This window comes from Callorhinus ursinus, unplaced genomic scaffold (assembly GCF_003265705.2).
Source record: "Callorhinus ursinus isolate GAN/ISIS: 27379988/994484 unplaced genomic scaffold, GSC_fseal_2.0 scaffold6, whole genome shotgun sequence".
Classification (NCBI taxonomy): domain Eukaryota; kingdom Metazoa; phylum Chordata; class Mammalia; order Carnivora; family Otariidae; genus Callorhinus; species Callorhinus ursinus.
Window position 1 is genome coordinate 65911699 of NW_027397068.1, and position 23146 is coordinate 65934844.

General features: G+C 38.6%; 1 protein-coding gene across 6 annotated transcripts in view; it reads left to right on the forward strand.

Moving 5' to 3' along the window:
• Positions 1 to 23146, forward strand: part of ESR1 (estrogen receptor 1) — a 393382-nt gene that overhangs the window by 304679 nt on the left and 65557 nt on the right. For all 6 annotated transcript variants that reach the window (XM_073894109.1, XM_073894110.1, XM_025866343.2 and 3 more), the window contains one exon: positions 11316 to 11454. In XM_073894109.1, coding sequence (XP_073750210.1) covers positions 11316 to 11454 — 139 coding nt within the window. The remainder of the gene's footprint in view (positions 1 to 11315; positions 11455 to 23146) is intronic.

The window sequence follows — 23146 nt, forward strand, 5'->3', positions numbered from 1 at the left end:
TTTCTTTCTTTCTTTCTTTCTTTCTTTCTTTCTTTCTTTCTTTCTTTCTTTCTTTCTTTCTTTCTTTTATTTATTTGACAGAGAGACACAGCCAGAGAGGGAACACAAGCAGGGGGAGGGGGAGAGGGAGAAGCAGGCTTCCCTCTGAGCAGGGAGCCCGATGCAGAGCTCGATCCCAGGACCCCGGGACCATGACCCTAGCTGAAGGCAGACGCTTAACGACTGAGCCACCCAGGTGCCCCAGGAATCACCTTTTCTCTAGTTTCAAAGATTAAAGGTGCCCACTGCTCAGATATTTTCCTTATGTTGGCATTCAACACATGTCATTATTGTATTATGACATTTTTCTTGATTCTTTTATAGACTGTGACCTTTTTGAGAATGAGAATGTTGTCCCATCTCTGTGTTCACAGTACCCAGCCTCATGCCGGGTTTATATATATTGGAGATGCTCAATAGTATTTGGTGAATGTTGAGCATGACCACGTAAGAGGTACAGTGTTTACAGTTTGTTATTGTTGTGGGTTAAATTGCATCTCCCCAAAAGATACGTTGAAGTCCTAATCTCTAGTACCTGTGAATGTGACCTTACTTAGAAATAGTCTTTGCAGATGTAATCAAGTTAAAATGAGATCATATTCAGTTAGTGTGGGCCCTAATCCAATACGACTGGAGTCTTTATAAAAAGAGAAGAGATACAAAGACACACAGAGAACATCACGTGATGATGGGGGCAGAGATTGGAATGATGAATCTATAAGCCAAGGAATGCCAAGGATTGCCAGCAACACCAGAAGCTAAGACAAAGACATAGAACAGAGTCTTCCCTAGCATCTTTGGAGAAAGCATGGCCCTGCTGACATTTTGATTTCAGACTTCTGGCCTCCAGAACTGTTGTTTCCTGATTTCTGTTTTTTTTTTTTTTTTAAGCTCCCCAGTTTGTGGTACTTTGTTATAGCAGCTCTACAAAACTAATACAGTTACTATTTATTTTTATTAGGAAATATTGTTGTAGTTCCTGTTGTAATTCATAGGGAGTCAACATTGTTGATGGAACCGAACACCAAGCCAAGGGCTGTGTTGAACTAAGAAATGAAATAGTTCTTGCTTTGAAGGTAATTAGCATTTAGAGAATCTCTCTTATAGGTTTTCCTAGCTACCCACCTTATTTTTAGCATGGTTATTTAATGGCCTGGCAAGATCTGATAACTGACTTCAGATCTGGGATGGAGGCTGAAATGATTCTTTTTCCTTTTTGTTGTTTGTTCTCTTTGGGGCTGAAATTTGTGTAAGTTAATAGCAAGAATGTGAGAGGTGGGGAGCTGTGGGAAGACTGGAAGGGAGGAAGCACACTTTTCTAAATAAATCCCCCGTGTGCTTGTGAGACTCTCAGGTCCCCACTGACCTCAGACTTAGGACTGCCTACCTGTTCTTGGAATGGGGTCCCGTGCCTTATCCTCTGGTTTCTCAGAGACAGTGTTGTTATATGATTTGCTACTCAGCATTTCTGTTACTTCTTGGTGATTTTGCCTTGGAAGACTCCCATTTTAATATTCTGAATTTAAGTAAAAACAATGAGAGAATAAGCCTCTTTTTTGCTCCTAATTCATTCTAGAACTAGATGTCCCTGGGTCATTGGCAATAATGGGTGTTCCTCTAGCAAATGTGTGTGTGTGTGTGTGTGTGTGTGTGTGTGTATGTCAGAAAACACTCCCTAAGGCTGTAAGATAATCATCAATTTTGGTTTCACTGAGGGGCTTAGGCAGGGAGCACATAGGAGGAGGAAATCATCATTGTCCATTTGTTTAGGGGACTTGCTTAAAAAGAACTGTCTGCTTCCCTCTCAGTGTTTGTGTTGACATTTGTAGTGTTTCCCGGGAGCATACAGTTATCCGGAAAACTCAGACTGATGACAATAGTATTTGAAATGCTTCTGTAGGTCTGCTTCTAAGTAGATAGGAAAAAATGTATGTTCCAAGGTACAAGTGCTTGTTGACTTTTCAAACACAGCCAATCCATGCTCTTCATGAGCGAACCTAGCGCCGCTCCACAGTGCTGGCCTTCCTGTGCATTTGCCAAGCACGTCAAAGGACAAGCTTAAGTACTTTACTTTATAGTTTATTAATTTTTTCCTTCTTTAGTTTGCAATCTACTCTCAGAAACTGGAAAATAATTTCTTTTACTTTTTTCCCCCTTCTTCATTTAAGCTGAAATTGATTTTTTTCTGAGCTGGTAAGGAAAAAAAAATTAAGCTGTAGTTAATACCGTTGCCCTTGCTGAATAAAAATAAAAGACTAGTTTACCTTCAAGCTGTGCTGTAGCAGAGTAAAGAGCTTTCCTGTGCCTCCAAGGAGGATTTTGACATGAGAGAGTACAAAAAATGTATACTGTCAATAGAGGATAATTGTAGCCAATACAAGAAGTAATAGAATTGTTTATTTGGTGGACGGAGGGAATGTTTTTTTGTGTGTGTGCTTCAAAAAGTGGGAAGCTAGGAGACACTCTTAAATCCATCAGCTTCTCCAGAACTCTTCTCAAATGCTTATTGTCATGACAACCATCTCTTCATAAACCAAGGCTCTGAGTGTAATACAGATGGGGTTGGTAACAAGGTAGAGTCGCCATCTGCTTTGTTTTCTCTGAGGGACATTTTTTTTTTTGATCCCCAAGTCTAATCCTGATATATGAAAGTCTTGACTTATTTTTCTTTTTGGAGTCGGATATAGTTGTGAGATTAATTCTTTTCTCCTGACAAACCACTTCCTTATCTGTCATCACATAACTTATTTTTTGTTGAATAGAAAGAAAAAATAAAGGGGAATAGTTATGTGTTTGTGGAAACAAACATATATATTTTAATGATTTATTCCTCTATCTACTTGGCAAAGTCTGATAGGAGGTACCTTGTAATTCAGTAGTACAGTCAAAAGTAAGGCAGTCATTTTCCCAGGAAACAGGTAAAATTGTTATTGCCTTTGGATATGGTATTTATGTCTGTACTTCCTGACATAGGGCTTCATGCAGTCTGTAGTAAGCCCTGTTGTTCTTACTTTCCAACAAAAGGAACACATCAATTCTTTAGGAGAAGAAAACCTTTTCTTATTATTAAATTTAGAGAGAAATTTGCAGAATAAATGAATGCTTATATGAGGGACATAGCCCAATAGCTTCATCTATCCCTTTCCCAAAGATGCAATGACATATTCAAAACTGAGAACATAATTTTTAAAAAGAAAATATTCACAATTTCACAATGCTGTGATCAGAATTAAGATCTATCCAGCCTTAGAAAAATAAGAAAATATGTATCTGGCCATTTAAAACTGTGTCATCAACAAAATTGCTAAATAAAAGTTCAGGGAAATATCTTATGAAGCTCCTATTTAAGGTCAAGAATAATTTCCTTCTTTGTGTTGTAATTATTTTACATATGATACAATATATAATTCTTTTTTTTTTAAGATTATTTATTTATTTATTTGACAGAGAGGACACAGTGAGAGAGGGAACACAAGCAGGGGGAGCGGGAGAGGGAGAAGCAGGCCTCCCGCTGAGCAGGGAACCTGATGCGGGGCTCGATCCCAGGACCCTGGGATCATGACCTGAGCCGAAGGCAGACGCTTAATGACTGAGCCACCCAGGCGCCTCTGATACAATATATAATTCTAAACCTTAAGATTTTGAGCTGCTTTTCAGTATAGCTCTACTTTTTTTGCTAATCAGAGAAGTTCTATAATTACCTCTCTAGATCAGACACAATTTATTTCCATATACTTTTTTCATATCCTATGTGTTGATGTGTAAAACATAATCAAATATTGGCAGGTAAGTAAAATGTAACCATAAGCTATGGCACACACAAATCCATACCTAGAAGTGTTTATGATGACTAAACAATAAATCTGGCCTAAAGTCCAGGGGGCACCTGGCTGGCTCAGCTGGTAGAACATGAGACTCTTAATCTCAGGATCCTGAGTTCAAGCCCCACATTGGACATAGAACCTACTGTAAAAAAAAAAAAAAAAATCTAGCCTATTGTCCAGAGCAGGGAAAAAAATGCTAGAAAATTTCTGAAGTCTGAATACATTTCCATGGGTAAGTCTAATAATTTTTCAAAGGAGCGTTATAATGGCTATATGTAGTGTGGCGGATGGTGGTTAAAGCCCAACAACGGTTGGGGTGCCTGGGTGGCTTGGTCGATTAAGTGTCTGACCCTTGATTTTGGCTCAGGTCATGATCTCTGGGTGCTGGGATTGAGCCCCATGCTCAGCAGGGAGTCTGCTTGAGATTTTCTCTCTCCCTCTGCACCCCCGCCGTGCACACGCTTTCTCTCTCTCAAATAAATCTTTAAAAAAAAACCCAACCATAGTTGAATTATTAATGATGTCATAAATGTCTTCATTATATTATGTCAAAACATGGTACCCTTGTCAGGCTACAGAGTCAAGATTGGAAAGTTTGTGGATATATATAGATATCATGACCTCATCATCTGTAATTCTTTCAAACTATAGTCATCTTAATAAGGGGCATTCGAGATATACAACATTCATTTAAAAAGCACTACTTTTGTTTACTTTAGAAACTCTGCCCTGAATTCTTCAACCTCAACTCAAATTAATTGGCTATCAACTATGCTAAATGTGACATATTTTTAAAATATCAAATTTGTCACATTCAGCTCTTCACTTACCACTGGTTTTTATTGTTGAGTATTGCCTCGAGAACGCTATTTTATTTCCCAAGGCAGGTCGTCACCACAGGGCAAGTTTTATTCTCGCTCAAGGCAAATAAGGAGCAGCAAACACAGTGTGGAAGTCTGCTGAGTTCAGTAGAAAACCATCGACCATTTATTGGGGTGTGCAAATACAGCTGCATTCTGGATTTGCTAAACATCTTGAAATGCTTTGAGTGTAATAAAACCCCAGATGTGCTTTCTTTTCTCATTTCTTTGCATATGTATTTTAGGAGAAATATAATCCACATGCTCTTGTTCCCTCCACTTTTAAATCATGAAAACGTTGTTTTGTAAGAGCTGTTTGATGTCCAGGAAGTCTTTTATCCTTTTTATTAGGTTATTTTTGTATATAAATAAAAAGAAAAATATAAACAGAAAACACAACATGACTTAGTCAGGGCAAACACAAAGTGCCCAATTTAAGTTTGAAGCTCTAAATCTAAAATATTTTGAAACAAAACATTTCTCTTGGTGCTTTGCAAAAGTCATGTTCCCTTCTATTAGGAAGAAGTTCCAGGCCTATTGGGATGAATAGGAAGCAGAATGAATATTCACTGAGTAGGACTCTGGTACTCTGGGACATCTGCCAACTCCTTAATTTTTACAATAACCTGAAGTGGTAGGTCAGTCCATCTGCATTTTACAGATGTGAAGAGCTTTCAGAGATCTTAAGTAACTGGCTGTAGGCCACAGAAGAACTTCAAGCCAGGTCTACTTGACTTTTCAGCTCACACTCTTTTCATTACTTCTCTCCTCTTCATTCTGTTGGGAGGATGGGAGGAGGGTGTACCCTCCCCATAATAAAAAAATCCCATGCTGGAAATACCTTGTAATCGGGCCTAAGAATTGAGGGCTATTGTAGCCTCAAGAAAGTGTCAGCTTGGTATTGGCAATTGGATGTCTATTAGTATGATGTTTGCATAAGAGCATTGGGTAAGTGATATTGTGCCAGAGGGGGGCCTCTGCATACTTCCCTTTATTATAGCAGAGGAAAGCCGGAATACACACAGACATGGTGATGTAGGGCAGTCTGGGGAGGGGGCCCATGCTCTTGCATTGTCATTCAATATTTCTAAACAACTGATAATCTGTTGCCATTTATTTTACTTTGTAAAAGTGCTATATATTTGGTAAGAGTGGTGCATGACAATGTTTAAATGGGTTCAGCTCATTTCTTAAAAATTTTTCAGTGCTTGTATATTAGTGGATATGCTTCAAGAGTTATAGAATGGAAATCACAGTTTTAATGGGTCTCTATAATGGGACTGCATAAAAAGAGGATCTAGGATTTTATTTGGAGGCGGGACGTCATATCATGGGGTACATGTCCATAGTATGATATCAAGTGACCGTTTTCTGGAGAAAAAAATAATATTACAAATGGAGGGCATGAAGACTGCTGCTCAGCATTTGAACTGGGATCTAGGTTCCTTTGGTATTATCTGTTCTATAGGCTTTTTCCCAGAAATCCCCAATTTTGTTCTGCTTGTTGCTGTCTTTTTGCTATAGTCTCATGTTCCATTCTTCTGCTCCCCCCTTTCTTCTCCTCCTTCCCCCCCCCCGCCTTTTCCTCCTTCTCATTCTTCTTCATCTTCTCCTTCTTCACTGAGTTTTTGGCATCCAGAGGAAGAGATGAATTATTTAAATCTTCTCCCATTGAGTTAAAGCAATACAAAAAGCATTTAATAGGCAATTTCATAAGTGACATTTTGGAGAACATTGGGGTCATCATATGACTGAGAACATGATTAATTTTTTCTGAAGGTCAGAAAACTAATATTTTTTCCAGTGGATTTACTAAGGGAACCAACCACCTGGTTTCTGGTTGCTTTTTTTCTTCCACAAGGTTTCTACCTCACTTTGCATCTCTATAGATTTATCCCATGGAAATAAGAACTATAATTACCATAGTGCTTATTTTTCCTCATGCTTATCCTGAAGAGCCAGTGTGATTTACCTTTTACCCCACTGCAGTGCAGAACTTCACAAGCATTCATGTTATAATAGTCATTTTGCCTAAGCATCTCAGCACACTTTTCAATGTCATTTCTAAGAGCCACGTCATACCCCATAAGGGAGGGTGAGGCTTGAAGGATCTCCTGTGTGCCAAGGCAAATTAAGTAATTTGTCTGGCCGACTCCGACAGAGTGGGGAAGAGGGTTTAGGGTCTCATGAGGCCCAAGGGAAAGAGGAGGGCATGCTATGAGGTCCTTTCACAGTTAAAACTAAGATAAAAATCTTGGAGGAAAAACAATTATTTTATAATGGAGGACAGAAGGCAGGAATGTATTTATGTGGTGTTGAAGCTAGAGATAATGAGCCAGTTGTATGTATAAGGGGTTATTTCTCTGTGAAAGAGACCTCCCTCAACTTCATTAGATCCCTGCCCACCTAGTGGGTGGGGAGTAGGAGGTGAGGCATTTCTGTCTTCCAGGATATTCCATCTCTAGATACTCTATTACTCGATCTGTGAATGTGGGCTGGAGGAAAAGACCCATGTTTGCTTTCCTTTGAAATTCTATTTTATAAAATGAGATTTCCTTACATCTGATCTCCCTTGGTCTCAATAAACTATTGTTATTACTTTTTAGGTATGCATTCTGTCCCACTGGTGTGGATTCCGCAGGCCCAGGGCCCCTTGTCACTGTCCCTGTCACTAAGACGTGAGACCCCAAGTGATGGGAGGTGAATCATCTCTCACTATGTCACCTGTAAGAATATCTGTCACTGATGCCTCTATTCATATCCCATAAATGCTTCCCCCTCCCATCTTCATATTGGCAACACTTTCAAGTGTTCAAGAAAGACCTTGTGGAATGCCTTTATGTTATTATAGCAGATCCAGTTGAAACTGCACATTGGATCATTCCTCTTGTTTATAAGGAAAAAGCTAAGGATTGAAACTTGATGTCTGTTGATAGATAATATAATTTTGTGTGGGATTTAGTACATTATTGATCTCCACTGGCTATGAATTTAAAGTCTTTAATGGACAGTCTTTAGTAGCCTTCACATTCGTCAAGAAGGTTGATTGATAGTCATCTTTGCGCCCCCACTGCCACCCCTGCCCAGGAACTTGCAAAGGGCACTGTGCAAGAGGTACAATAACCCTTGTCTGAAGGCAGTGTGCACAGCTGGGAAAGATAACTAAAGAGACTATTTCTTTTTGAGAGATCTACATCATCTCCACAGAAGGCCCCAGCAATTTTGCTAGACCCAGACTGAAAACTATTGCTAGCAGACATACTTCAGACAGATTTCATAATCACCAGACTTGTGTGGTACAAATGGTTATGGTGAGCTTCTGAGGCACCCAAGAGACCACTAAAAGTGTCAGACTTAAATAGCATTGAGGTTTTTTTTTTCTTTTTTTAAGATTTTATTTATTTATTTGGCAGAGAGAGACACAGCGAGAGAGGGAACACAAGCAGGGGGAGTGGGAGAGGGAGAAGCAGGCTTCCCGCGGAGCAGGGAGCCTGATGTGGGGCTCAATCCCAGGACCCTGGGATCATGACCCGATCCGAACGCAGACGCTTAACGACTGAGCCACCCAGGTGCCCCACACTGAAGTTTTGAAGCGAGAATTAAAAAGTATGATTCAGTTTAATATGTAAGGTTGTTACCAGAAAATACTCCTTTGGTTTTCCAAAATCAAATGGTTGTGTGACCAGCTGTGGTTCTCTCAAAAGATACTCCCCAATCTCATCCTGTGTGTGTTTGAGGTTTCTGGAGGGTATTGAATAACATGGTGTACATATCATCATGGATGACATTATCACATGATTGTATTTTTTCCCATGTAAAACAGCGAATGTCATGAAAGAAGACATCACTTTTTTTTAAAGATTTATTTATTTGAGAGAGAGAAAGAGAGAGTGAGTGAGAGAGAGCATGAGGGGGAGAGGGAGAGAGAGAGTCTCAAGCAGACTCCATGCTGAGCGTGGAGTCCAACACAGGGCTCAATCTCACAGCCCTGAGATCATGACTTGAGCAGAAACCAAGAGTCGGTCGCTCAACCCACTGTGCCACCCAGGCATCTCAGGAGACATCAGTTTTGAATGTTAATATTTCTGAAAGTGAGCTTAATTGACAGTGTCCATTTACATTGCTATTCTGAGGCTTTACCCAAAAGATCGGGGTAAAATCTTAGAGAATTAAAACTTCCTTGAGAGCTTTCCTTTTAAGTACTGCTCACTGGAGTCAATTTATCCCATTAGACACTGCACTGGGTATTGAAAAAAAAAACAAAAAACATTTCCTATTGCCTCAGGCAGTGTTTCTTCCAGAACAAGTTTAGTCCATTTTAAACCCAGTGTACTCCAGAGGTAAATATCTGGGGGTTGTACAGACAGATACCTGTTCCTTTTTCTATCAAGGAGGCCTGAAACCCAGTCACTGTGTTTTAATATTTTGGTTGTTTTTTTTTTTTTTTTTTAAATGAACAGAGCTACCCATTTTTCCTCCGGTTGCAAGCCCTGCTTTAAATGAGTGAAACCCACTTTTTCCAATGGGAAGATACCTGTTCTGAGAAAGTCTACACTATTATGGTCCTTGGAACGGTTGATTGATGTAGGAGAAGGTGCGACAAATATGGATTTTTTTTTTGACAAATATGGATTTTAAAAAGCAGAATTTGATAATGCATCTAGTGCTTCTGATGAATATGCAGGCTAGCAGAATTTACAGATAAATGCATAATTAACATCAGTACAATGTATGATAATGATCTGTTAGAAGCACCTGAAAAGATGTGCGACATCATTAGTTATTAGGGAAATCCAAATTAAAACCACAGAGCCAGTGTGATACCTCTGTACATCTACTGGAATATCTATAATTAAAAAGAAATTCTACTCCTGAAACTAATAATACACTATATGTTAACTAAATTGAATTTAAATAAAAAAATTTTTTTAAATAATAAAAAAAACAAGACTGACCATACCAAGTATCGGTGAGGATGTGGAGCAACTGGTGCTCTCATCTATTGTTGGTGGGAATATAAAATGGACAATTTAGCAATTTCTTAAAAAGTGAAATATACTCCTACTATATGATCCAGCCATTGGACTCTTAAGTATTTACCCCCCAAAGATGAAAGCCTATGTTCATACAAAAAATTAGTACATAGATTGCTCATAAAAGCTTTATTTGTAATAGCCCCAGACTGGAAACAACCCAAATGTCCAATGAAAGGATCAGCAAATTACATTTATTTATTGTATATTTCCATACAATGGAATACCACTCAGCGATAAAAAGAATCAACTATTCATACATGGAAGACCATGGGTAAGTCTCAAAATAATTATGTTGATTTACAAAAGTCAGAAAGATGACTCTTAGGAATTAAATTAAAATAGTAACAGTGGGACTATAGAAAGGAGAGGAAGAATTTTAGTGTTACTTCAAAGATAGAATTGGTGAGGTTTGATTAGGGGATGATGACTCCAGGGGGCAAAGACTCTGAGGTCTTTCTCTAGTTGGGGGTTCTCTATATGGTTAGTCACCTACTTAGCAGTAAGGATGGCCCATCCATGCATCAGAAATGATCAGCTAATTGTTTAGTACTTCAAAACTGTAGTAAGGGCTCAATAAGTTGGCCATTTTCCTCCTCCTCCTCCTCTTCTTCTTCTTCCTCCTCCCCCTTCCCCCCTTCTCCTCCTCTCGCTTATTGTTGTTGTTATTATTATTATCATTAGGCATCTGCCATATTGTCAGTAATGATTAGGAAACATTTTAATCACCCATTAAAGCCTTTATCAAACAAAGGCACATTCGTATTTCTTACTAGAAGTAATTATAATGTCAACTTTATTCATCTGACTTATTCTCCCCCAAGTTATGTATTTACACATGGTATTTCATTAGGCTTTCTTTCACACGGTGTGAAAAAAAAAAGAGCATGGCTTAGTGATGAAACAAAGAAAAAGAAATTTAGTGACTTTGGTCTTTGGTTTAAGACAAATAGTTTAAATTTCTTGTACCTGGGGGCGCCTGGGTGGCTCAGTCATTAAGCGTCTGCCTTCGGCTCAGGTCATGATCCCGGGGTCCTGGGATCGAGCCCCGTGTCGGGTTCCCCGCTCCGCGGGAAGCCTGCTTCTCCCTCTCCCGCTTCCCCTGCTTGTGTTCCCTCTCTCACTCTGTCTCTATCTGTCAAATAAATAAATCTTTAAAAAAAATAAAAAATAAAAATAAATTTCTTGTACCTAAATATCTGCGACTGAATCAGAAATGAAATATAGTAATCACATAGGGCTCTTAGAGATGTCTAAGTAAAAAACAATGTCTAAGATAATAAGTTTTAACACTAAGTATAGAACTTTATAAATAGCCAAGTGGGTTGTGTAAATTAGTATATTTCTATAGATGTGACACTCAGGCACCAAGAAACTTGCTGCTACATTAATGTTCATTGATATACTAGATTTAGAAATAGTTACTTAACTTTCCTATCCAGTGTGCTTCCATTACATGCCATACCATCTAATAGGAAATAGATGCCTGGTTGCATTCATTTCATTGGTAATGATGACTTTTCATTTTAAGTCAGCAGGGTTTTCTTGTCTTGTTTTAGGCTTTGTCGATTTGAGCCTCCATGATCAAGTCCACCTTCTGGAATGTGCCTGGCTAGAGATCCTGATGATTGGACTTGTCTGGCGCTCCATGGAGCACCCAGGGAAGCTCCTATTTGCTCCTAACTTGCTCCTAGACAGGTAAGTGACCTGACTGTAGCTTGGGGGAAGCACATCCTTTATAATCACCAGTTTATTCCTAAAACTCTTTTATTTGGTACTCTGTGAGGTGCCCAAGAACTTTATGGGATGTATTTACAAAGGGGTGAATGTGGGAGATATAGTCTAGTGAAGTTCACAGAAAAGTTAAGGACAACTTTCTGCTGGATGATGCTAGGCATCAATAATAGAGCATCCTCGGAGAAGTTCTGTTATTTCTAATATATGCATATGTAATTTGTATATCATATGTACATATACATATAAAATGTATGTTTCTATATATATATATATATATACACATATGTATATAACTATGGACTCTAATTTTCTAACTCTACCTTCATCTTATATTAAAAAAATGAATAACCTGCCTTTAATTAAGGTCTCTTTTGGCCCACATACATCCAAACCATAATAGCCTCTTCATTTCCTTCTCCAATTTTCCTATCAGCTAAAGGAGGAAATTTGACTAGCATTCTGAAGGCCACTCCCAGTTTTCTCAGTTCATAAAAGTTACTTGTTCATTTACAAAAGTGAAGATTTCAGTTTTCAAATGTGCAACCTTATTAAATGTGTTTTATTTGGGTTGACACTTTACATACATGGTGTCCTTTAAACATCACAGCATGCGTGGGAAGCCTACCATTCACACTTGACCGGAAAGAAGCTAAGTTTCCGAGCCATTCTGCTACTCGCAAACAGCATCAAACTAGCCAATGGTGGAGCCAAGTTTGGAATTCAAGATCTATCTGGCTCAACACTGTGCACATGTTCTTCACCCTCTTTCTGGGTCAGTGATGCCTCTTTTGGTTTCCAGGCATACCTAGTATTTGTGGGCCCCATAACAATTTGAATGGGAAAAGACCATCTTCTAGCTGTTTCTCGCAAACTTCCTTTGCCTTTGCTCAGCAGTCTAAGGCTGCCAAGGTGGCTATGATGCATCCTTCCACATTCCTTCACTTTGGAGCACCCCACTACCTCCCCATCTCCTGTCCCTCTCCAGGCCTCCCAACCTCTGGCAAGCCCTAGTGGAGCAGAGTCACAGCAAAATTTATTTAAGTACTGGAGAATTGTACAGGTGTTGCTTACTGTTTCGTCATTTTGTGTTAGATAGTTTTTGAAAAGCAGTGATGATACTGTTCAAGAAGCAGATTTTGCTGTTCATGGGATAGATTCCCATATTAGCGTTTGGCAAAATTTTCAAGGATGGCTACGAGTCTTGTTCTTTAGAACTTCGCTCGCGCTGTATTCTGTGTCTTTTAGAGGTTGTCTCTACTGTTCTCCTTTTTTTCCCCCTTTTTTCTCTTTTTTTTCCTGTTCTCCTTTCCTTCTCTCCCTTCCCCTCGTTTCTCTTGTCTTGCCGTTTTCCCCCTTCCGCACCTCTTCTTTGTTTCCCTTTGTTTCTTCCTTCCTTCTTTTCTTCTAATCCACCCTTGCCCCTTCTCCTCCTCCAACTTCCTCTTTCTTAATTTTCTTGTGTTACAGCTGTGTGGTTCTGTGACCAAGTTATAACAAATTTGCAGACCACATACACTGCTTCCCTGCTACAGACTGGAATATATCTTCAATGCTTAATTTTTTAGGATGTTCATTCATTACTGATCTTCTCCATGATTCCCCATTTCATTCATATCTATCTTTCTGAGTACACACTTTCTGAAAACAGTCATCATGTCATTGCATTTTAAATATAAAAGGGTTTGGGGCACGTGGCTGGCTCAGTCAGTAGAGCGTGCAAATCTTGACCTTGGGGTTATGAATGCAGGTCCCATGTTGGGGGTAGAGTTGACTTAAAAAATAAGTGTGAAATGATTTGTGACATTACCCCACCCCAAAGAACTCATTTTGCTAACGAGGTATTGATATTGCCTAGGATTTTGTCCACCACCTGCTTCTCTTTCTTTCCCACATACTTTGATTGTAGGTAATGTTCTCTCAAGTCTCTTACTGCAGTGTGAATGAGTGAAATTTCTCATCTCCCTCTGTTCCTACTTTCTTCAATTCTCGATTGGAAGTTCTCACTTCCTTTAGACCAGGATTTCTCCACGTCTGTGCTACTGACATTTTTAGCAGGCTCATTCTTTCTTGTGGTGACTGTTCCATACATTTTAGGATGTTTAGCAGCACCCTTGAACCCTACGTACTAGAGACTCAGAACACCCCTCCTCCGCAGTGATAACAACCCCAAATGTCTCTGGACATTTCTAAACATGCCCAGTGTGTGGCAGGAGGGGAGGTGCAAAATTGATCCTGGTTGAGAACAACTCTTCTTGACTTTTCTACTTCAGTGCCCTGTAAGCTCTTCAGACTCACCATATCCCTCCCTTGAATATATTATCTGCCTTATCCATTTTGTTCCTTTTCTTTATTCTCTTTGTTTGTGACATCAACATTCACCTGGACACTGAAGCTATACGGTTTTAAGTTAATCATGGATTCCACACACACCACTCCCCACCAGGTTATCCAGCTATCAAGTCATTTCTGAACCATTTCTGAAATCCATAGCTCCCCTTGGTCTCCATCCCTCTGCCCCCATGGGCCCTCTGCACAGGTCCTCACTGTCCCTTCTCCAGATTATTGCCTCTCCACTACCGTCTGTCTCTCTTGGCCTCCCCCCTTCTTTCTTTAAGTCTGGCCCCCACAGTGTTGCCCCCGATTTCTTTAAGGCATAGTTGTGATCCTGATGCTTCCCGACTCAGCTTCAATTGGCTCTTTCTGTTCCTTAGAAGACACTGTCTAGACCTCTTATCTTGATAATTATGACTCTCTATTATGACTCTCTAAACACAAACATCTGCAGAACCAGTCAAATGCTGTAAATGAGGAAGGCCAGTGGGTGTGAGTCCAAAAGGCAGTGCCAAGGATTAGGTGAAGTTGGTGAGCTCTTGTCCAGGCTAAAAACACCTGGGTACTGAATTCAGCCCGAGGGGCATAAACATAACTACACATTTCAAGTTTTTCTGAAAGGTCCTCTGCCTTTAGGATTCCTTGTCAGCAATGTATCCATTCTTTATGGCTTATTTCAGATGTACTCTTCCATTAAACTCTTCTTCACACTGTCCCCTCTGTAGGTGAAGGGGGCCTTTCCTTGGTCTCAGTTCTTGTGTGTGGTCTGCTCTCAGTCCCTTCGGCCATGCAGACATTGTGATTGTGTGTCTTCTCTTCTTCACCTGCTCGTAAGCTTCTTGTGGGCAGGAACCAGAGCTTGTTCATCTTTTTGTTACTTCCAATGCACAAAGTCTTCTATGATTCTCAGTAAGTCTTTGTTAATCTTGTTTGGTAATCTCACTGGCTGAAGTCACCCGGGTGGCTTATGGCAGTCAGTAGAATCTACATCATCTGATGGTCATTTCAGCTATTCTTGGCATCCAACTCACTCACTTCTTATTCATTGTTACTCATCGATTCCTGGCTTGGTCCCTTAAAGACTTTGCAGAAATTAAAATCCGTCTGTTTTGAAAGGATTTATAAAATTACTAAATGCGCTTGGCTTAGGCTTCCACTTCTGCTTCTACTCCACAAACCTATTCTGCAGCTTCTGAATTCCAAACAGGGATAAGTTTCTTCTTATTTTTTCCCATAACTAAAGCCACTATCGAGTAAACTCCTCAAGATCTTAATGCATTTAAGGACACTCAGGCACATTTTACTAATTAGAAAAGTATATAAATAAGTGTAAATTATATAAATAATATAAAATATAAAAAATAAAATTTGATTTATAATATAAAATTTTCTACACTTTCCTAATTAACATGCACCCAAATATTAGGAAATTTCAATATTATTAAATTACCCTTTGTATTGGAGGGATGACTCCCTTTGCTGACATTGATCTGTGCATAACAGTAAAAATATGTGCTCAGCAGCCCGTTTGAAGTTCCATCTACCTGCAAGATGGTTTTGAGTGATAGCTGAGAACAACCTTTTATGTTTTTACCTTGCAGGCTTCTAGCCCTTTTGATAACATCCAACTCTCTGATTAGCATAAACCACTCTGCCCTCCCTGTTGCTCTTTTCCCATCAGATTGTACTTTTTTGTAACAAACCATAGAAATCCCTAAGTTTCAAAGCTTAACTGACAGTTGGCAAGCACAAAATGAGCCTTACGTTAGCTTCCTCTTTTTAATTTTAGCTCAGGCTCTGTGACACACACAACCTTTGAAAAATCAGCCACCTCCATTGGCTGTTTACCTCTATGATAGAAAGAGGGAAAAGAGAGAGCCCAGAGTCCCACAGAGTCCCGTCACCCATGGATTACCAATGCTAACTGGAGGCGGGGCTTATCTGCGATTGATGACAATGATGTCCCGTTCTCCCAAACCTTGTGCTTTGCAAGACCATCAGGAGGATAAAATTTGTCCCAGTCATGCTTCGTAATTACTCAGATGTTAGTACTGACGCACGGGGTCTAGCGATTACAGGAATATAAAAACCTGCCGGGTTGCCATCCCACATTTGTGAACGGAGGACATAGTTCCTATCTTGAGTCTATTTAAAAAGAGTTATTGCCTGATTTACTCCCTGATGACAACCCATGATATCTTGATTCTGGTAGTTCAGAGCTTTCCTGGTAGTCATATGCTCGAAGGCTAATTTTACCCTTGGCGTGCTTAGCCTACCCACACTTTCCAGTTCTTCCCTGTGTCCTGCAGCAAGGAGTTCCAAGCACTTCATGCAGTCATCTCTTCCTGTGAAAACCAAGAAATAAAGATTATTATAAGGTATAATTAAAGAACCCAGTAATTTCTCGTGCTGTGTGTGTGTGTGTGTGTGTGTGCGTGTGCGTGTGCGTGTTTTACAAGAGGAAAGTTAAAGATAATAAGAATGCCTGTGAAAGTAATCAGGAAATGGAGAGAACTATTTTCCATTCTAGCACCTAATCCTCTGGTGTGTTTTGGCACCAAAAAACACAAAGTATGTCCTCTGTGTCAACTAGGAATGCGTCTCTTCGTTTAGTCCTGCTTGAGTGCTCGCGTTGGAAAAATATAGACTGAAAATGTTCAACATATATCATTCCTGGTGGGGGCTCTTTGTTCTTGCAGGAGTACAGTTTACTATGTTTACTATCGCAGGAAAGCAGATGTACTGTTAGAGGAAACAATGTAAATTGCGTGTTCAGGAAGACTATCCAGTTTCCAAGGGACAGTCTAATTCTGTTTTGCTGGCGCCATCAGCGCTAACAAATTCTGAGAAATATTTGTGGATTTCTCAGTGAAGCCAAAGCACTCTGTTTCGAGTCCTCTTCACTCTCAGAGAAACAACTATTCGTCCATTTGAAAAGCAGGGCTTAATTCGGACAAATAGACTATTCCTTTCATACAGTATCTGGCCAGAGTCTGGTTGTTGATCTAGCTCTTTCCCTTGCTCCCACATCAGGAGGCTCTGTCTGTAGGAAATAGTATCGAAGAGCAGAAAGTTCTACTTGTAGGCATGGAATAGGAATGAGTTCTCTTCCTTAAGAGAAAAACAGGTTGCTGCACCAGAGAAAGCATTTGGCCTCTTCTACTAAATAGCAGACTGTTTCCAGATGATACATTCATTTTAAGTGGAAAAGAAAAAGTCATTTTCTAGAAGCAAGAACATTTCTCAATTTAGCTTGTTTATTGTAAATATTTCAGAAAAAACATGTAAATAAAAACATGCAAGCAAAACAGTGCTTCCAGCAACACTTTTATTGGCTTTTATTTTTTAAGTAGGAAGGGAAAGATGAAGGGGAGGAATCGGAGGGGGAGACGAACCATGAGAGACTATGGACTCTGAGGGAGTGCGGTGGGGGCATGGGTTAGCCTGGTGATGGGTATTAAAGAGGGCACGTACTGAATGGAGCCCTGGGTGCTATATGCAAACAATGCATCATGGAACACTACATCAAAAACTAATGATGTAATGTATGGTGATTAGCATAACATAAAAGAAAAAAAGAAAAAAGAAATAATCACTGGAAAAAAAAAGTAGCCTTTTTTTTTTTTTCCCTGTGTAAAGCTTGATGTAAATTGTTTGTAGATTCTTTACTTGGAAGAGTAAAAAATAAAGTCCTGAAATAAGTTGATGAATTCAGAATGTGATCTGTCTAAAGGTTTCTTGGGTATGGAGAGAGGGACCTCTCTATATTATTCCCTTTGCAGATTTCTCCTCTCTAAAAAATGTGTGCCACATGGAAGGGGGGGCATTATAGTACCTGGGGAAGCAGGTGCAGTGGGAGGGGTGGGGGACAAGTGATCCACCCATCAGAAAAGTCAGTCCTGAACTGGAGACAGTTTTCATCACTCTGGGAATTCTGCTGGATTCCCTCTATAACTTTCCAGGTGGGCTTTGGTTTGCATAACTGTTTGCTTCATTCAGATCTCAAGAAATGTGTTCATAACCTTTTTTTCACTCTGCTTTATAGAATTGGATAAAAAAAGAAAAGAAAGGAAGGCAAAATTTATTTAATTTCTTTAAATGAGTACAGTACTGCGGTGGGTTGTTTTCTATGCTCTATCTCATTAATTGTTTGAGAACACAGGTAAAAAGATTTATATTCTGACTCTGGATCCATTGGTTCTTTCCGGTTCCGAGTCCTTAATTACTCAACAGCAAATGCCAACTGACTGATTTGTAAAAGTCTTTCATTGAGCATTCTGACAAATCCTGGGAATATGAAATTGTAAACAGTACAGGAGAAAAATTGAGGCCAAAAAAAGGGAGAAATTATCAACCTGCTGTTATTACTGCTTACCTGTGATTGAAAGTGCATCAGAATATTTATTAGACTAAAAACCAATTGCATTATATGCTTTAAATGGAGTAATTCTATGACATGTGAATTTTATCTCATGAAAGATATTACACACACACAGACATACTGGAATTTCAGGAAAAGTCATTTTGGCCATCAAGTCATGAAAGCATTTGTAGGGGTTCTATTGAAAAAAGGCAAAAAAACTAACCGTTGAAACCAAGGTTTCTCCTTAAAAACAAAAGCAATTAAGTAGCACTATATAATAAACCTTGCTAAGCCACAAGTCTTGAACTTCTCAAGAGGAATTTCAACCCAAGAATTAATCCTGTGTAGGAGTTTAATTTGACTTCTTACATTTTTACATACCAAATTATTTTTGTATTTACCATTTATTATTAACAATTAAACATCAGCTTAATGGACTTAAGTATAATCAAAATAGTATTTTTGACAGTTTAATTTTAAAATATCTTAATATTATTTAAGGCATACATGCTACATAGGGATAACCAAATAATCCCCTTCAGATCTGCTTTTGGTGCAGGTACCTCTCCGTAGTTGGCATTGGAAAGATTTTCATGTATTTTAACAAGTCCCATTAAAATCCAATGATAAAGGAAGATGACCAACTCAAGTCTGTGTGAGTTAGGATTCAGTGTAAGTCAACTCAATAGATATTTATGGAGAACCACCATGTCTCTGGGGTTCTGCATGATACAGGAGGATATAAAAAAAAAAGATGTTTTAGAAGCAGACCTGTCCTCAGGGAATTTACTGTCTACTGGTAGAGTAATAGTGGTATGCAAATGAATGCAAGCAAAAGCAAGACCTAAGCAGGTCCCCACTGCACCCCAGTTCATTCATGTCTAGTGTTATTTTCCTCCATCAATTTCTAATGGTTATAGATTCAGAGTAAAAATCAGCCCTTGGTTTACACTTGCATTTATATAGCAATTCACTCTTGACATTCCCATGCTGGCATAAATATACTTATTATACATTTATCCTGCCTAAAAGTATACTGTGATTATAGATAACTCTAAAGGTGAGAACATTCCACATGTTGGTCCTTTTGGAGCTGTTAGGAGGGCAGCAAGAGGTTTTGGCAAAGGTTTATCAAGGTCCATGATCACAGATTATGCATCTTTGCAATATTACTTATGTCAGGGTGTTATTACTACTTGGATATTTTCCTATTGATGACAGCTCTTAATTTTAGGAGTGCATTGAAGTTTGGCTTCAGGATAAAAGAAATTACTATGTTTGCTTTCATTTCCTGTTATAAGTCAAAATTGTCTTTATTATTAGTGTCATGGTTATATGACCTCATGATCTATGATTAAGTTCCAGTTTTTTTGGTGTTGTTGACTTCTTGTGGGCTCCTAATACAAAGAAAAAGGATGAAGTCTCTGTTCTGATGCTTCTAGTGGCATTTTAAGTCATTAAATACTCTTATTTGTTATTTTACCTGTATTTTCATTTCATCAAATGGAAAAGATATGGGAAAAGCATACCATTGGTATTTTCTTTGATTTTTAAAGCACAGTAGAGAATTAGTTTCTTAACCTGTTTACATGATTTACCACTCTTCATTGCCACTGATTCTAAGATTCATCATGACTTTGTCACTGGGAAATAAGATGCAACAAGCATGATATGATGATAAAGAAAGGTTACTTACTGCATACCCCTGAGAGGAAAAGGGCTTCTCCTGTATCTTCCAGGTTTGGTCAGGATGAGCAGTTGAGGCTGCAGCTGGATCCACCTCAGCCTCTGAGGAGAGCAGAGCCTGAGCAAACCCTTACTTCAGTGTGAGTGTGGCGTAGAGCGCCCACCTGATGAAGAGTTTCAAGATCTGTGGTCTCGGCCATTGAAGGGATGACAGTGCTATGCACAGGAGTTAGGAAGACAGGGAAAGAGTAGGTATTGGGGATATCTGATGAGCTTTTCTTTATCCATGTTGAGTTTCAGGTAGAGAAAGGCTGTACTAAAGGCTGTGTTCAGCAGGAAGTTGGATGTCAGAAGAGAGATGGAGATAAAAGATTCAAGTCATCTCCATAGTTAAAAGTGTGGGATGAATATGATAAGCAGACAAGACAGTGGAGGAGATGTCTTAAGGGCTGAGGAAAGACCTCTTAAGAGTCTGACCTTTAGGCGTTGTAAGGAGAAGAGAATCCCACCTGCCAGCCTGGGGCTAAGGGAGAGTTGTTTGAGAACAGGAGCACAGTCTCTGATTCCAAGGGAGAGACGGATGAATTATGCTAAATACTACAGAAAGATGTGTAGGAGCAAGGGGAAGGCACTAAGCATTTATTAATTAGGGATCACAGTTGTCCCTAAGGAGAACATTTTTAGTAAAGAGGTAGGAAAACAACAACAACAACAACAACAACAACAACAACAACCAGAGTATCAATGTGTTAAATGAAAGTATAATGTATAAAAGAGAAGATGGGCAGGAAAAAATAGGGAAAAGAAATGTAAACTAGCTTTTGAAATGTTTGGTGGTAAAAAGCCATGGAGCTCTAGTTGCTGATAGCAACAGCAAAGGGAGCTGCTGTCCTAGCTCCATCCAGTAATGTCCCATGAGAATTTTTTACTGGCTAGTTGTCATTGTGCTTTTCCACCAGCCATGTATGAGAGGGCTTGTTTTTCCACAGCTTCTCCGGTAGAATACATTGTCAAACTTTTGGATTTTTGCCAATCTGATAGGTAAGAAGTATCTCAGGATGGTTTTAATTACATTTCCTTTTACTTTTGAATGGAATCGAGCATCTTATTTATGTTTAAGGGCCCTTTCATTTATTCTTTGGTGAATTGTGTATTCATATTTTTGTCCATGTTTGTACCAGCTTGTCTTTTTCTATTCCTTGATTTTTAGGAACTGTAGGTATGTTAGAGATAGACTAGCTTTTCTCAGTATAAGTTGCCAAAATCTGTTCTCAGTTTCTCATTTGCATTTCAACTGTTTATGGAGGCTTTTGGTGTGCAAAATGCTTTTGGAAGTTAAGTTCTTTGGCAAAAACATATTAATCTTTCACATTATTGGAATGGCTTCCCTGCCCCCAAGTTATAATTATATTCACTTCTGCTTGCTTTTAGTACTTTTTACTCTTATGTCTTGGGTCCATCCATTTGGAATTTATCTTGATATACAGTATGAAATAAAGACTGATTTTTATATTTTTTCAGATGGCTTTTCAGTATTGCCAGCACCATTTATGAAAAAATTATTTTCTCAAGTGATTTGAGATGCATCCTTAATTACACGCTCAATTCCTTCATAAACTTAAGTCCTTCTATGAAATTTTACTTATCTTCTAAAGTTTATCTACTTATGAATCAATATCACATAGCTTTATTTATGGCAGCTCCAAATTGGGTTTTAATTCTGATCAGGCTCTATCTCCAATGCTGCTTGCGGATTTTTCAGGGGTTTACAGGTGATTCTTCCTGGTTTCTTTTTACGGGTGATGTTTAGTATTAACTTGTTTAACTCCATAAGAAAACTTGATAATTTTATTAAGATCATATTTATGTATAAGTTGGCTTAGGAAGTATTAATGTCTTTATGAGGTTGAATCTTCCTAAGAACAAGGTGTGCCTCTTAATTTGTTCAGATTATTTTCATGCATCTTTCAGAAGTGTTTTCAAGTATCCTTATTTATATTTTGCATGTATTTTTAAGATTATGTCTAGCTATTATATATATATAATGTTAGTATAAATAAATGTACATATTGTTTACACATAAGTAGATAGTTGATATTACATGTTATTTTTGTACACTACTTTACTGAATTCACTTATTGTTTAGGGTAGTTGTTCCATTAATTTCCATAGGCTTTCCTAATATGTAATCATATCATCTGCAAATAGGTTATTTACCTCTTCCTTTCTATCCCTAAGAACTGAAGTGTTTTTTCTTATTTAGTTGTGTTAAATAATACCTCTAATACCTCGTAAAAATAATGGCAAAGTAACCATCATTTCTTTGTTCCTGTATTCCTATTACAAGAGTTTCTATGGATTTCTGTGTTATTAGGTGTTTTTATAAGGAATGAAGGTTATTGTTTTTGCATTGAAATTTATAAGAAATTTTGGTATGAAATTTTCTCTTTGGGTAGTCTTTACCAGTTTTTGTTATTAGTGTTACACATGCCCCACAAAACGAGTTTGGAAGTTTTCTTTTCTATGCTCTGAAAAGTTTAAGTAGCATTGGGATCAGTTGATCTTTAAATCTTCAAATTTTGGTAGATTTGTCTTTCCAAACCTTCTGGACCCAGTGGCTCTCTCAGAGAGGGGCTCTCTGAACACTTTAATTCTTTTTTTTTTTTTTTAAAGATTTTATTTATTTATTTTGGAGAGAGAGACAGAGATAGCGAGAGAGAGCACAAGCAGGGAGGAGAGGGAGAAGCAGGCTCTCCACCGAGCAGGGAGCCTGACGTGGGGCTCGATCCCAGCACACTGGGATCATGACCTGAGCCGAAGGTGGCCGCTTAACTGACTGAGCCACCCAGTCACCCCCACTTTAATTCTTCTGTAGTAATTAGTCTCTTTAGACTTTTCACCTCTTCTGGAGTCAGTTTTGGTATATAAATCTGATCAAGTTATTTATTTTTTCTAGATTTTCAAATTATTTGCATTGAATTGGATAAAGTTTCTGATGATTTTAAAAAATTTTCCTCTGGCTTGATGGTTACTTCCACCTTGTAATTTATTTTGTGTTTTTATCCTTCTTTTAGAAAACTTAGTTCAGCTAGTGGTTTCTGTATTTTGTCAATTCTTTTCCCCAAAAGACGAGCTTAAATTTTTTCTTATTAGTTCTACTGGTTTTCTACTTTCTAACTCATCATTATATTTTTGACTTTATTAAGTCCTTCCTTTTACTTTCATTCAGTTAACTTTGTAGTTCCTTCTCTAGCTTTTTGAGTTGATTTTAAA